This window comes from Phragmites australis, chromosome 11 (genome assembly GCF_958298935.1).
Source record: "Phragmites australis chromosome 11, lpPhrAust1.1, whole genome shotgun sequence".
In the NCBI taxonomy this organism is placed as follows: domain Eukaryota; kingdom Viridiplantae; phylum Streptophyta; class Magnoliopsida; order Poales; family Poaceae; genus Phragmites; species Phragmites australis.
The window spans coordinates 25840989-25855584 of record NC_084931.1 but is presented as its reverse complement, the minus strand read 5'-3'; the positions used below and the strand labels follow the sequence as shown (position 1 = coordinate 25855584).

Here is a 14596-nt window from a genome sequence, read left to right as displayed (position 1 = left end):
GTGGTGCGGTGCGGTGGGGGGTTAAAGGCAGATCAGCTGAAGGGGATCAGTGGAGATGACTGTGCTGGCTTAAAAGGGCCCATTTGCATTTGTGGCTCCCACTAATTACTGTCACGTGACCTCTGTTAGTGTAAGAAAATTATCGGTTAGTTTACCAAGCTCAACGGAATTGCCATTTTTAAATGAGTAATTTTTCATGATTTCAATTATTCAAAATTTCAAAATTCAATTTGAAATTTGAATTCGATGTTTGAAATACTAAGAAAATGTAGACTATTTATTTGATTCCAAAATATTTAAAAGTTCAAATATTTGAATAAGCTATAAATTAATCAATTTTCGTTCTAGACTCTGCAATTTTGAAGTTCAATTTGGGTACTAATGGCAAAGACCAAGCCCACAAAAGCCATGAAAGCACAACCTTACGAATTTCCGGCTTTCTACTTCTAAAGAAGTGCAGAAAAAAATGTTGAAGACAGGCACAAACATAGCGGGTTGAATATGTTTGCACAAAGCTCTTACAAAATGCTGCACTTAGACCATCTCCAACGGTTTCCCTTCAGAGACCAAAATCCCTTCACGACGGGATTTTCGTTCCCTTCAGCACTCCAACGGTTTCTCTTCACGGTTCCCGTCACGACGGGATTCCCAGCGTCATTCCCTTCAGGATGGGATTCTCTCTCCTTTCCCTTCGAGATTTCCCTCGAGGGGAAGCTGTTGGAGATGAGAGGAAATAAAGAGAATGAGAACGAGGAAGGGAATCGGGAAAGAAACGAAATGAAGGGAATATGCCTTAGGGCTAGTGGGGCTGAGATGCCAGTTTTATTCACCAAAATGGTCATAGGGTTCTGTGTACATCCTCAAAAGTGTGGCTTTTGTGATAGTTTTGTTTATTTTTGTCACCATCACCAACTAGTTTGATGTAATCTTTTGTACAGTAGATTAGTATATACGAATTCGAAAATATGCATTTGGTTGTGCATTTTGTACCACGCAACGATTTGATGTCTGAGCCGAGGCACCAGAACCATAACACATCCTCACAAAAATTAAAGAAAAAAAAGTTAGCAATTACATCAGATATTGACCCACATCGTGTTTGGCATGACCAACTGTACAATTGGTTAAAATTATCGTTCACATGCGTACCTCAACTTGCCTGAATTTTTTATAATGCATATGGCTGGTTTATATTGCTGCACTGTACTGTACTATTTAGCAGTTTCTTAATTGAGGTCAATTAGATAGGACGGTTACCTAGAGAACGATTATCTTTAATAGTTTCTCCTCGATAATAGCAGTAACACAAGCATAAAAACAAAAAGCATCCGAACATCAGAATCAAGATATCTTGTACCACAAATAAATGGTCAAGATTTATTAGCTACTTCCTGGTAAATGACAAACCTATCTAATCAGGGAAATGCTTCACATACCACCAGGTGTTTCCACGCAAGTGATCTTAGCCATTAGATGTCCTGGTTGTAAAAGAGTTGTACGAATTGGTTGTAGAATAGCAGCACTCATCTAATTGCTAGACTATTGGCGATCACAGCCTAGGGAAAACAAGAGACTCATATTAAGTTGTGCAGGGGGGAGGGGGGGGGTAATAATTAATTTACAGAGAATGTGCGGCATGACTGAGCTCCCCTCGTGACTGGAAGGGGAGTAAAGTCTAGTTAGAAATACATATCATTTTGAATAAGATATAATATCTAATATATGTTTTTAATCACTATTTTTATTATAATATATTTATAAATTAATTAAATTAGTGATATTTAAAATATTTTTTCAAGATAACTCTATCTGTATGATTTTAAGATTTCCAAATTAAATATGTTGAAAGCCATTGTTAGTCAGAATTTTAAAATTTTGATTGAACTTTTTTCAAAACTTATTTATGATCGGAGGGATAATACGGAGCACAGCAAATAAATTCGGGCGCTCAGGCGCTGCTTGCATGCTTTACCGATGTCACATCCGGCAAACTGTTGTTTGCTTCTTGCGCCAATGACAAGTGGCCCCGGTGTTTACTAGTGCTACCCCTCCGGTACCCCAGGTAGACCGTAGCCACAGCAAAGATAACGCCATGGCCTACCATGTCGGTCGAGGTTTAAACCGGGCGGCAAGCAGATAAGGAATCAAGAGGCGCAGAAACACAGAGATGCACGTGACGTTTCTTTGCCGGTTGCTCGTGCTCGTGCTCGTGCTCGGGGGCGAGCCTCAAGGTCGGGTCATGGTTGGGTTCGCTCCGCTGAAACCAAGGCTTTGACCTCCCTGCCTGTCAGACTTTGGCAGATCGCACAGCAGGTAACGGCGTGCTAGTGATTCTCCATGCCCCCTGCTGGTGCTTGTTAGTAGTGACTGCAAATAAGTGCGCAGTTGATTTAAGCATCGGCCATAGTCTCAGGTTCATTGTCGATGATTAGTATGAACTATCGTACTGAACTTGTAGTGCAGAGAAAACATACGTATTGCATCCATGATCTGCAGGCATTGTCATTGCGTGCGTGTACAGCAGCAATGTGATCTGCAGGCAAGTCATTATATAAAACGAGATTAACGATCAGAGGAGTGAATAGCTGGTTCAATAAATTTTTTATGAAATTGATATTTTTCTCCTATTTAAATTATCTAACGTACCTTAAACTCAAATAGAAGCAAAAATAAAGAGAAATTTTAACGAGAGAAATTTAAGACAACTCAACTCCACAAATGTACCTTAAACTCAAATAGAAGCAAAAATAAAGAGAAATTTTAACGAGAGAAATTTAAGACAACTCAACTCTACAAATGATATATAAACTATATGTTTCATTTAAAATCAATCAATATATCTTAGCACTCGAAAGATCATAACTTGCAAATAAACAAGAAAAGATAATACGAAACAACGAAACTCTCCAAATTAATTATCAAGATGTAAGGGAATTCAAGACCCCATCATATAAGCATGTGTATGCGAACTTTATACCTCTAGCAACAAGAAAAATAATCTCACAAGGTGATGAAATTTCAGCTAAAAAATCAAAACAAAAATCAAAATAGAAAACCGAAAAACTTGCAAACTTGTAAGGGAATCAATAGATGAAAACTAGAAGGAATGGAATTCAAACATATACAAAAACATAAACTTCATTACTCAAATATGTTAGCCTATTTTAAGCGGATTACAGAGATTTATCTCTCAAAACTCTCATCTATTACATATCCTAAGCACTCATCATTCTTTCCTCTAAAACTGTAGCTCTAATCTCTCAAATGGGTGACAAAAAGGGGCTCAAATGATTGTTTCAAACTCACTCATAGTTCTACATCTCTATTTATAGGTCTAGAAAATTTAATCCCTAAGTTTCTTAGCTTTTTCTTAAAATATCTCTCTTGTAATACACCCCTATCTACCACCAAGATCATTTTGGTCTATTTTCTTCTCCATTCATCGAACGGCCACGGTGTCTTCACAACTTAGTTTCGCACTAACGCAAGCTTTGCGATGGTGCCATGTACTCCTCCAATCCTCTGACGATTTTAAAGCCAAACCATGAAATCTCCTGCACGTTTTTCAAAGCGTGACTTGCCGCCTTACTTACACCTTAAGCAAGTGCTTTGATATCGACGCATATACTCTGTCATGCGACCATGACCACCGGTAAGTCTTTCATACTCTGGATGCCTCGAACCGCCTTGTCACCTGCACCGGTATTCCCTTCGCTTGATTTTGTCAACACGTCATCTTCATCTGTCTATCATGCTTTGCTTGACATCCATGTGTTCAGTTAGGATCACCTTTGACTCCGCACGATTTTTTTTATCATTTGGCACCAAATACTCCGCTTGATCCTGATCATCCCGCTATCGATCGTCAAGTTGCATCCATCATCTACACGTCATGAGATAAGTAAACACATATCTCCAACTGCAATTCCAATTAATTCATAATCAATATGCTCAAATGAAATCCCTAAACAATTTGAATCACATCAAAGCTTATACAAAATTGAAAATAATCAAACTAAATAAATATCAATATCAATCATTCATTATAAATAAATCAGGATATATTTTAACTTGATTTCTTACATTAAAATATGCTAAAGCTAGCAAGCGATACTCCCTAATTACTGTCGTGTCTTGGAGAAAGAAAGAAAGCAAAACAAAAGAAAAGAAATGCAAAGAAACCGAGCGAACCGTACATTTCGTCATCAAACTAAAGATATCTAAGTGGGCCAGGTCAAATAGACCGGCACGAGGCACGACCATTTTTGCCCAGCCCAGGTACAGTACGGCACGACGGTTAATGGGCCGGACCGGCACGACACGACGACTTGGGTCATGCCTAGGCCGAAGCCGCGGCACGATAGGCCGGCATGGCACGGTCCGTTTAACTGTTCGTATTTTTATAGTATTTTATATAATTTGTTTAGATCTAATACCCTATAGAATATGTTGTGCAATGGTAGTGTATTTGACTTTCAAGTAGAAGTTTGAGTGTTCGATTCCGAGTGAAAGCAAGTTTTTGTGATTTTTTTTTAATTTTTCACGGGTTGATGAGCCAAAAAAATCATCAGACCTACCGTACCACGGGACGACACAGCACGACCCGATCTTAAGTGAGTCGTGCCTGGACTGGAGTCGCGGCACGTGAGCCGGCACGGCCTAGCCTATTTAGCTAATAGGAGTATCTCAGTACCCGTATCGAACCGGGCTACTCATTTAGCCATCTCTGCATCAAACCGACCTTTTTGGTTTCTCTCTCTATAATCTATAATCTCTCACAACCAGTTCAAAAACCTGGATTGGAAAAGCTGTACGAACCCCATCCAAGGTTGGTGCGCCATTGGCGTCAGGGAGGGACAGATGGCGACGCCCGAATCTCCTCGCAGCTACGGGTTCCAGCCTCCAGAATAATATCCCGGTCTGAAGAAAGCCGGAGAAGGACGCCGCAACCACCCGCGCGCCCACCGGAGGGAAAGCTACAAGCGGAGGAGGCCAGCCGGAAGCCGCAGCGGCGACCTAACTAAAGAGGGGTTTGGACATGATTTTCTCTTGGCGAGAAGAGAAGACGCTTTTCGGTTGGAGTGTGCGACGAGGCTGTGTCGGAAAAGCGATCGAGAGCCGAGACCGAGAGGTGGCCGGTTTGGGCGGTCGATGGAGACGTCTCTCCTGTACTGCTGCTCCAGTTGGCCAAGTGATTTGATATTTTCCTTCCAATAAAGTACTGTACTTTAGCGTAGCTCAACTATTAATCGGGGTGTCCATGCATTACCAGCTGATTTGGGATTCTGGAGAGAACGTTTTGTCTGCCTCGTGCCACCTACATGCACTGATGCACCTACTTGTGGAAGGGAGTGTGAACGGATCCCCTCGTAGAGGGTTCCACGTAACATCATCGTGGTGCAATGTTTCTTTAGAGGTTTCTACTGCATGCGTGCAGTCCAACCACACTGGAAAAATTAGTGTTCTTGTCATTTCAGACGAGAAACACCCGGAAAAGCTTTCAGATTTTAATTTTGTACTACAAATCAAACTGTCGAGGTTTCTACTGTCGAGGAAAGCCAGCTATTACCTTCCAGAGTTTTTTTTATAACTATTACCTCCCATAGTTGTAAGCAAACTCTACCAATTGAGCCGAGAGCTCTGGGAAATGGGCCACAGGTTTGCTTCAGTAAAAATCTGTAAATGGGCCAGACACATGTCAGAGATTTGGACCAAGCGAGCTGCACTGGTCGCGGGAGCATCTCGCTCGTGTGCCCCAGGACGCGCGCACCCGAGCGAACCTGACCCGAGCCTCGCAAGTCGCAACGGGAATTAATCGGCGACGCAGCCTGGATCGGCAACAGGGTGGAATCCACGTGCGCCCGCGCCGGCCACGAAGAAGATGCCGATCCGACGGGGAGCAGCGGCACGTTGCCTACAAGTGTTCCTGGCTCCGTCTCTGCGGCGACATCGCAGACGCCGTGGGAGGAGCAGGACGGCCAGGCGAGCAACTGCTCGGTTGCCAGTCGACATCCATGCATGAAATGAAGCTGAAGTCACCTTGGATATCGCTTGAAGTGAGATGAAACAAACATGACGCGAGAGTTTCCTTCACGCAGGAAAACATTTGTTCATCGGTTGTGTCCTGCTGACCATGCCTACAGCAAAATAAGTACAGGTATCGTATCACAGTTACAGCATTACCGTGAGATCTCTATGGGCAGTAAAACTGATCTGCCGACACAGGAAACTCGTCTGCTGACTACAGAAACATTTTTTTATTACCAAGTAGAGAACGGAGAAGTAGCATGAACAGCATGAGACATTTTTACTACAGTAACATTTTTTTACTACCACGTAGAGCAAGGCCTCCCCTATATATGTATGATGGGTTCCCCAACATGCTTCCGTGAATACATGTAATTAGCAGCATATAAAATCTCTTTTATCTATTTCTATGTTTCAAATATTATATATCTTTTTTTAACACATTTCAGATATTAGATTAAATATAATTTACTACCCATGCTTAATGTGAATACATGTAACATAGTGTTTTTTCTTGCCAAATTTTACTAAGTTTAAAGCGTTTGTCTATCATGATTTATGTTCCATTATTGTACTATTTAGTTATTGAGATTCTTTAGCAACTTTTATGATAGGCTCATACCAAACTAGCAAAGGTAATATCGGGATGTTCAATGGATAGATATCATCATACATTATATAAAAGGTCATACATTTGCTACTGTAGGCGAATTTGTGCATGAATAAGATAAAAGATGCTTTAAGCTGATCATGAAACATGGTTTCATCGTAATACCTGTATTTTGTTCTTCTAAAGAATCGAAAATAGACTAACCAATATTAAGAGAAAATTATGTTTTTTACAAGGATCAATTTAATAGCTTCTGGAACCAAGAGAAAATTATGTTTTTTATAAGGATCAATTTAATAGCATCTAGAACCGATTCAAATTTGTCTCTCCTAGACCCCTCCTATCGTTCAATCCTTGCTCTAGCCCTGAGCGCGGGTGCAAAGAGATTCCGTATTTGCTAGGTGCTAGTACTCCTACATACTAAATGATGAAGATAAGTGATTTTTTTTATTTTTAAATAAAAAAATTACAAATATATGCGCTCATTTTGAAAAATTGCAAATCTATACTCCTATCTAGGGATGGCAATCGGGTACGGGTAGTGCTCACCCATATTCATACTCGTCGGTTTTTACCCGCCCACAGGTATACCCGTGAATGCCTGCGGGCAAAGAGCGGCTCCCAAACCCGTCATCCGTAGGGTACCCGTCATCCGTAGGGTACCCGTCGCCTGTGGGTATACCTGTTTACCCACTAGCCATATGCATACTCATTTGAATACTAACTCTACATTTGAACTGGTCACAAAGAAATTCATAGGATTGCCAATTTGAGGATATGACCTTTTCAGATACTAGGATTGTTCATACCAGTTGACTGAAACAAAATGTTAACAGATCTGAACAATTTTAATTGCAATACAAGATCTGAACAATTTTGACATAAGAATAAGATATATTGTTGTCTTGCTGAAAGGGACCATAAGAAGCATCAGCACAAGAAGCTATCAGTTTTAATTGTAAGACATAAGGTTTGAAATCTGAATACACCAATATCAGTTAAAGCATGAACATGATCCAAGGAAAAATCATGACTAGATCTTACAAAAACTGGCATAGCAACATTGACCAATCCATGAGTAAAAAACAGCCTTTATACAATGACTGGATCTTTAAAAAAAACTAGTGAACATTGAGCAATCCATTCATAGGAATACCATGACTAGATCCATTCATAGTAAAAAAAAAACACCATGTTTACAATGATTGTATAGCAACATTGAGCAATCCATGAACATATGAACAAGAATATCATCAGAAAATATTGATTCCTCCCAGCTAAATGCTTTGTTCATCTCTACCCAAATAAACAGATGGGCACCTCAAAGCTCAAATGAACATATGAACAAGGACATCATCAGAAAATCAACATATTATTGTAACAACACTTATAAATTTGAATACACCAGATGAACAATCAATCAGTAAGCAACTTTCCTACTATTTAACTTAATATAATCAAACAAACACAGCAGGCAAATTGCATGGGATTGAACATGCGTGGCATGCATTTCAGAATCATTTATCCACTTCATGCAAGCAGATTGAGATTAATTACTTGCTAGAACACAATCTATCAAGATTCAAGAGTAGTAGAAGTAGAACACATTCTACAGAGATTACAAACACAAATTTGTCAAATTTCTGATCTTGATTGGACCCTACAAACTTTAAAAAATAAACTGCTATCAATACTCTATTGTATGAATCGTGAGGAGAAAATGCAATCCAATCGGAATGGATCCTAATGCAACAAACGAATTCGCAATAAACTAGACGGATTGGAGATAGTATTATCTATACCAGAATGAAAGATTTTGATTCGTCGCAACAAACATTCGATTCTGCGGAACAAAACAAACTGTCTCGAAGCAAACTAGGGCTCCTCACCAACAAAAGAAGAAATCAATACAAGCCCAGATAGATCTACACTCCTCACCAGTCTGCAGAGGTGTCTTGATCTGGAATGGGGCACGAGGAGATGCGAGGAAAGGAAGGGGAGGCTAGGAAATTGACCTCGGATCTGGATTGCGACTAAGATGACGATGGGTGAGATCAAAGCATGAGCACCCCTCTCTTCCCCTCAAGATCAAGGACTCTTGGTCCTTGTGGAGGTGGAGTGCGGACACGCGGGTTTAGAGACTTGGAGGCGGGGCTGGGCAATGGCCGGTGGTGGCATCGGATCTGAATCTAGAGGTGGCGGGGCGAGCTGCTGGAGGGGTGGTGCGGTCCTGATCCTAGAGGTGGGGTGCGGACGTGCGGTCCTGGAGACCGATAAGCGGGGTTAGGGTGCTAGGCAATGGCTAGGGATGGCAATTTATTCCAATTACTCATTTACCCGTAGGTAAATATCAAAATGGGATAGAGTATGGGTAGCATTTTGTACCTATAGGTATGTTCATGGGCAAAAAAAAAAGGGAAAACTGCAAAAAAAACCCCAAAAGTCACTTGGATTTTGACTTTCCCCCCCAAAAGTTGTTTTGTTGCAAAAAGCCCCCCAAAAGTTTGACTTTGTTGCAAAAAACCTCCAAAAATTCAAAAAAATAAAAAAATCATTAAAAAAATTCTAAAAAAAACTAGAGACAATTCTAAGACCTTATGTGAAATTTGTTTTCAAAAATAATATCCTTTGCATCATATTTCATGGAGAGGAAGTTTGGAAAAAAAGAAAAATGTGTAGCTCATTTATTAACTCATGTTATTTTAACTTTGTCATGTCTACCATTATTTTTCCTACACAAATAATTGTTTAAGTAAACTAATAAAAGTGGTTTCACTAATTTTGGGGGTGTAATGGATTAGTTATGAATTAATCTATCTGCAACCCATTTACTGAATCCTGCACGTTACAATAACTATTTCAAGATTTCATGTATTTTTACAAGATAGATAATCATGTAAGAAGACTAAAAAATTTTGTTTCATGATTTTTGGATTAGTAAATAATTAACTATGCATTTAACTCGAATTAATAAATGAGTTACACATTTTTCTTTTTTTTCAAACTTACTCTCCATGAAATATGATGCAAAGGATATTATTTTTGAAAACAAATTTCACAAAAGGTCTTATAATTGTCTCTAGTTTTTTTTAGAATTTTTTGTGATTTGTTTTAAATTGTTTTGAATTTTTGGGGGTGTTTTTGCAACAAAATCAAACATTTGGGGGGTTTTTTTGCAACAAAACAACTTTTGGGGGGGAAAGTCAAAATCCAAGTGACTTTTGGGGGGGTTTTTGCATTTATCCCAAAAAAATACTACCCGACATGTAAGGCATATATATACCCACGAAACCCGTTTACCCGTGAAACAAGTCTGATAGGTGGGCCAACTCAACCCTCAACTGCACATTGAGCTTAGCTGAATTAATAGTAGCATGAGAGATAGGTGTAGGATAATAGAAATGGTTTGTCAGTCACCAGTTCAGTACACACTTTGACTGCACTTGTGGATCTTTTTGCATGCAATTTACAAGGTGTTTCTGAAGTGAATGGTGAACTGAGTGCAAACCATGAGTCCTAACTGCATGCATCAGTGGTTTCTTTATTTGATCAAAGAAGCAAATAAGGCATTGTTAATTTGTCTTTCATGAATTGAGAAAAATTTTCTTCAAAGATTGTCAGACTAGTATGGTTCACTAGTGGGTAAACGGGTAACGGGTACTCACGGGTAATGGGTTTGGGAGCTGCTCTTCGCCCTTGGGCTTTCGGGGGTATACCCGCGAGCGGGTAAAAACCTAACAGGTATGGGTATGGGTGAGCACTACCTGTATCCATGGTACCTGATTGCCATCCCTAGCGGTGGTGGTGGCGGTTCTGGAGCTGGAGGCGACGAGGGCACGGGGCACGGTGCTAGAGGCAAAGGCCACGTGTGGGTGGGGTGTGGCGTGTGAGCTAATGAGGATGAGTCGATGAGATGAGGGTAGGTAGATGTGGGCATGTGGCCTGTGGGGACTATACATGTGGTCTTACCCATACTCACGTATGCGTATACCCATTGGGTAGTATTTTTTGTCTACGAATATACATATGGAATCTAAATGCTACCCATACCTGATCCTATTAGGGTTTTTACCTGTGGGTAAACGCGTAACGGGTAGACAGGTCAGTGTCCCACGACACATATCACACTTCCATGTTTAATTTTTTTTAAAAACATAATGTTCCAGTACTCTCAGAATTCAAAATAATATTGAAATAGTCATAAAGTTTTTTGAAATAATTCTATGGTGTAGAGCATACTATTATCTAGCTCTCTAAAAAATTTTAGACAAAAATATGACTTGTACAATGAGAAAAAAAAGATAAATTTCAGGATTCCAGAAAATTATCATTGCACAAGTAATTGTTTGATTTGAATTTTTTTAGAGATATATGATAGCATCCTCTAGACTATATATATATATATTTAATAATTTTTCATGACTAATTCAATAGTATTTTAAATTTTGAAGTATTAGAATGCAATATTTTTTTATTTTTAAACTTATTATCTATTGGAAGGACAACATGTCCTTAACAGACGACATGGGTCTAGATTTGTAATTTTTCAAGATAAACATATATTTACAATTTTTATTTTAAAAATATAAAAATAGAAAAGATCGAAGATAAGCTGCCAAAGGCCCATATGGCAACATCCACCACATGCAGCAGACGCGTTTGAGAGGAACGTGCACACTTTGGGCCCATGGGCCGTCATGCTGGCCCATGCACATTCTCCTTCCAAACAACGCGTCTCTGCCCGAACGCCGAGTCAGACAGACGCAGGCGTTGAACAACAGGAGCCACCACCGCAAAATCCCCGCGCCGATGGATTCCGGCTCCTCCCCGGCCGTGGAGGCGCCTCCACCGACGGGAGATAAGCTGGCGGTGTTCTGGCACGAGGGCATGCTGGCCCACGACGCCGGCCGCGGCGTCTTCGACTCGGGCCGCGACCCGGGGTTCCTCGACGTGCTCGACCAGCACCCGGAGAACGCCGACCGCGTCCGCAACATGGTCTCCATCCTCCGCCGGGGGCCCATCGCTCCCTTCCTCTCCTGGCACTCCGGCCGCCCCGCCCACGCCTCCGAGCTCCTCTCCTTCCACTCCGCCGGTCAGCCCCAAATCTCGTCCCAAACCTCATGGATTGGGAACACTTGTTGCCTTTCCCATCGCATTTATTGATCTGACGTCTTCTCGTGTTTGCGTTATTATAAGATAGTGTAATCAATTAATCAGTAATCATCACGGTGCAGTGACTAAATCTTGATGTGGTTGGCAGAATACATAGAGGAGCTCGTGCAGGCAAATGCCGCCGGAGCCAAGAAGCTATGCGAAGGCACTTTCTTGAACCCTGGCTCCTGGGGCGCGGCGCTTCTGGCCGCCGGAACCACGCTATCCGCCGTGAAGCACATACTCGATGGGCACGGGAACCTGGCCTACGCGTTGGTCCGCCCCCCTGGCCATCACGCGCAGCCCGACCGTGCCGATGGTTACTGCTTTCTGAACAATGCGGGGCTTGCTGTGCAGCTGGCTCTGGATAGAGGGTGCGCAAAGGTTGCCGTTGTCGATATTGATGTGCACTATGGGAACGGTACTGCGGAGGGCTTCTATCGCACAGACAGGGTGCTGACGATCTCTCTCCACATGAGGCATGGTTCATGGGGTCCATCGCATCCGCAGAGTGGCTCGGTCGATGAGATTGGTGAAGGCAAGGGGCTTGGGTACAATCTTAATATACCTTTGCCTAATGGAAGTGGGGATGCAGGGTATGAATATGCGATGAACGAGTTGGTTGTTCCGGCTATTGATAAGTTTCAGCCTCAGCTTTTGGTTTTTGTCATTGGTCAAGATTCTAGTGCGGTGAGTCAGCTTAGTTTCTTTATTCTGCTAGTAAATTTCTTGTTGCGTTCACACTAAACTTCTTGAAGTTCTATGCATTTGCACATAAGGATGACAATTTTGGGAAAGAAAACAAATACAGCGAAATTAGAGTTAAATAATAGAAGCCAAATTGTGGTTAACAAATAATGGAAGGAAGGTACGCAAGATAAAGAGGAGGAACTGTCTTCAGTATAAATGACGCTGGCTGTTGAAATATCGAAGCAAAAATCACCTGAATTGCTTGATGAGATTGAGATACTCTACCAATTGTGATGCTCAATATACACATAGACTAAATAGGTCGTACTTGTGGGCATTAAATGGATCCTAGACGTTCCTTTGGTCATTTTGATCAGGGACCTTGTGGCCATTAAATGGATCCTCCATTCTTTGTTTCATCAAGGAAATCTGAAAGCCATAAAACAACTGCAGTTTAGAATAGATAGGTGCAATTAAATTTAGCTAAGTTCTCTTTACATGCTAGAGTATATATTACTGGTTCATTCACTGTAGTGTACTTCTGTCGCTTTTGCTAGTAACTGACACAGTGAGTACAGCGGCGTGAGCATGAGAAGAGAACTGTGCAGGCTGCTAGCCAGAATTGATGCACTAGATGTGCTTCAGGCTGCTGATACATATCAGCTCCACTGCTTCCCTTCTTTTAGTGTGTCCTCTGTTCAACAAGACCCACGAATTGCTCAATGACCATTCAAGCATGGTCTTGGTGGGCTGGTAGCCTTTGCAGATGGTGAAAAAGTGCAAGGTTGCATAGGATATGATAGCCACAGGCCACCGATGTGTTCCAAATTGTTGTATGTAATATCTTTTCAGGTTAGTTACATGAGCAGAAAGTAATGGTGTGAGAAGATTTTCCGTTTAAGTAAGTATATGGTTATTATACTCAGTTTTTATACTCTCATTCAAGTATGACCTGAAGCGTTATATTTAGGCCCCTGCTGTTGTCGTTATTTTGGAGTTTCTGATATGAAATTTTAATTCACATGTTGTCTCATTGGATGACCTAATTCCCCTTGTCTCCCCTCTTCTTTGTTTACCTAAATACCGTGCCACGAATTGGTGGAGATAATTGCACACCTTATAACGGAAGGTTCTTTAGATGGCATAATGTTGATATTTTAGAAGCATTCCTTTTAAACTAAGGCTCTCGTAGACTACTAATAATGGTTTATGTACGTGCAGTTCGATCCCAATGGAAGACAATGCTTGACCATGGACGGCTATAGGAAAATTGGACAAGTAATGAGGAGCATGGCTAATCAACATTGTAATGGGAAAATATTGATTGTCCAGGAAGGGGGTTACCACATCAGTTATTCAGCATATTGTCTTCATGCAACACTGGAAGGTGTTTTGGATATGCAAGCCTCACTGCTGGATGACCCGATTGGATATTATCCAGAGGATGAGAAATACACTATGAAAGTTGTTGACATGATAAAGAATTGCTGGAAAGAATCTGTTCGTTTCTTGAATGGCATTTAGAAATTATGTTTTGGATGCCTCAGTTTCAAACCATTCCATACTCAAATCAAATGGTCATGGTTTTCTATTGGTCTAGGGAGAGCACTGGTTGAAGGAACTTCAAAATGCATCCTGCTTTCATGATCAAACGGTGGCAAACCTCGATCTGAATCACATCATATTGTGCATGTTTAGGCTTTTACGAACCCCTGACTCTCAATCGATGTTGTACATGACAGATTAATCTCCTATCTCCTTGCACGTTGTATGCTATTCAAGCAATTCTTGCTGCCGCTGTTGAGTTTCAGAACCAGTCTTTTTTCGCTTTTCTGGCAGGAGATGGCAATGGCAATCGGCCCATGCAGACCAGTTGGCAAGTCTTGATTCTCTATTCCAAGTAAAGGATGCTTGCCACCAGAATTGGAAAGTGCTTTCAAAGAAATACTGAAAAGAATCAGTTCCTTTCTGAAACGACCAGCGGGAAGGAACGGACCTCCTTATTTGGCTGGCGACGAACGTCTTCCTCGCATCGCATCATATTCCACCTGCGCTGCATATGCTCGCCTTTTCTACGTCGCCTCACATTTTGTGACAATCATGCGCTGCAGTGCTCCA

General features: G+C 41.2%; 1 protein-coding gene across 2 annotated transcripts; it reads left to right on the top strand.

Annotated features, from left to right (window-relative positions):
• Positions 1–11384: 11384 nt before the first annotated feature.
• On the top strand, positions 11385–14274 carry LOC133885233 (histone deacetylase 8). 2 transcript variants are annotated; one of them, XM_062324911.1, is made up of 4 exons: positions 11385–11729; positions 11898–12478; positions 13331–13379; positions 13700–13840. In XM_062324911.1, exons 1-3 carry the CDS (start codon positions 11447–11449, stop codon positions 13352–13354), a joined length of 888 nt encoding a protein of 295 aa, XP_062180895.1. In that variant the 5' UTR covers positions 11385–11446; the 3' UTR covers positions 13355–13379; positions 13700–13840. The 2 variants fall into 2 exon arrangements, with proteins under 2 accessions (XP_062180895.1, XP_062180894.1); XM_062324910.1 differs by lacking the exon at positions 13331–13379 and having other exon boundaries at positions 13700–14274.
• Positions 14275–14596: the final 322 nt, after the last annotated feature.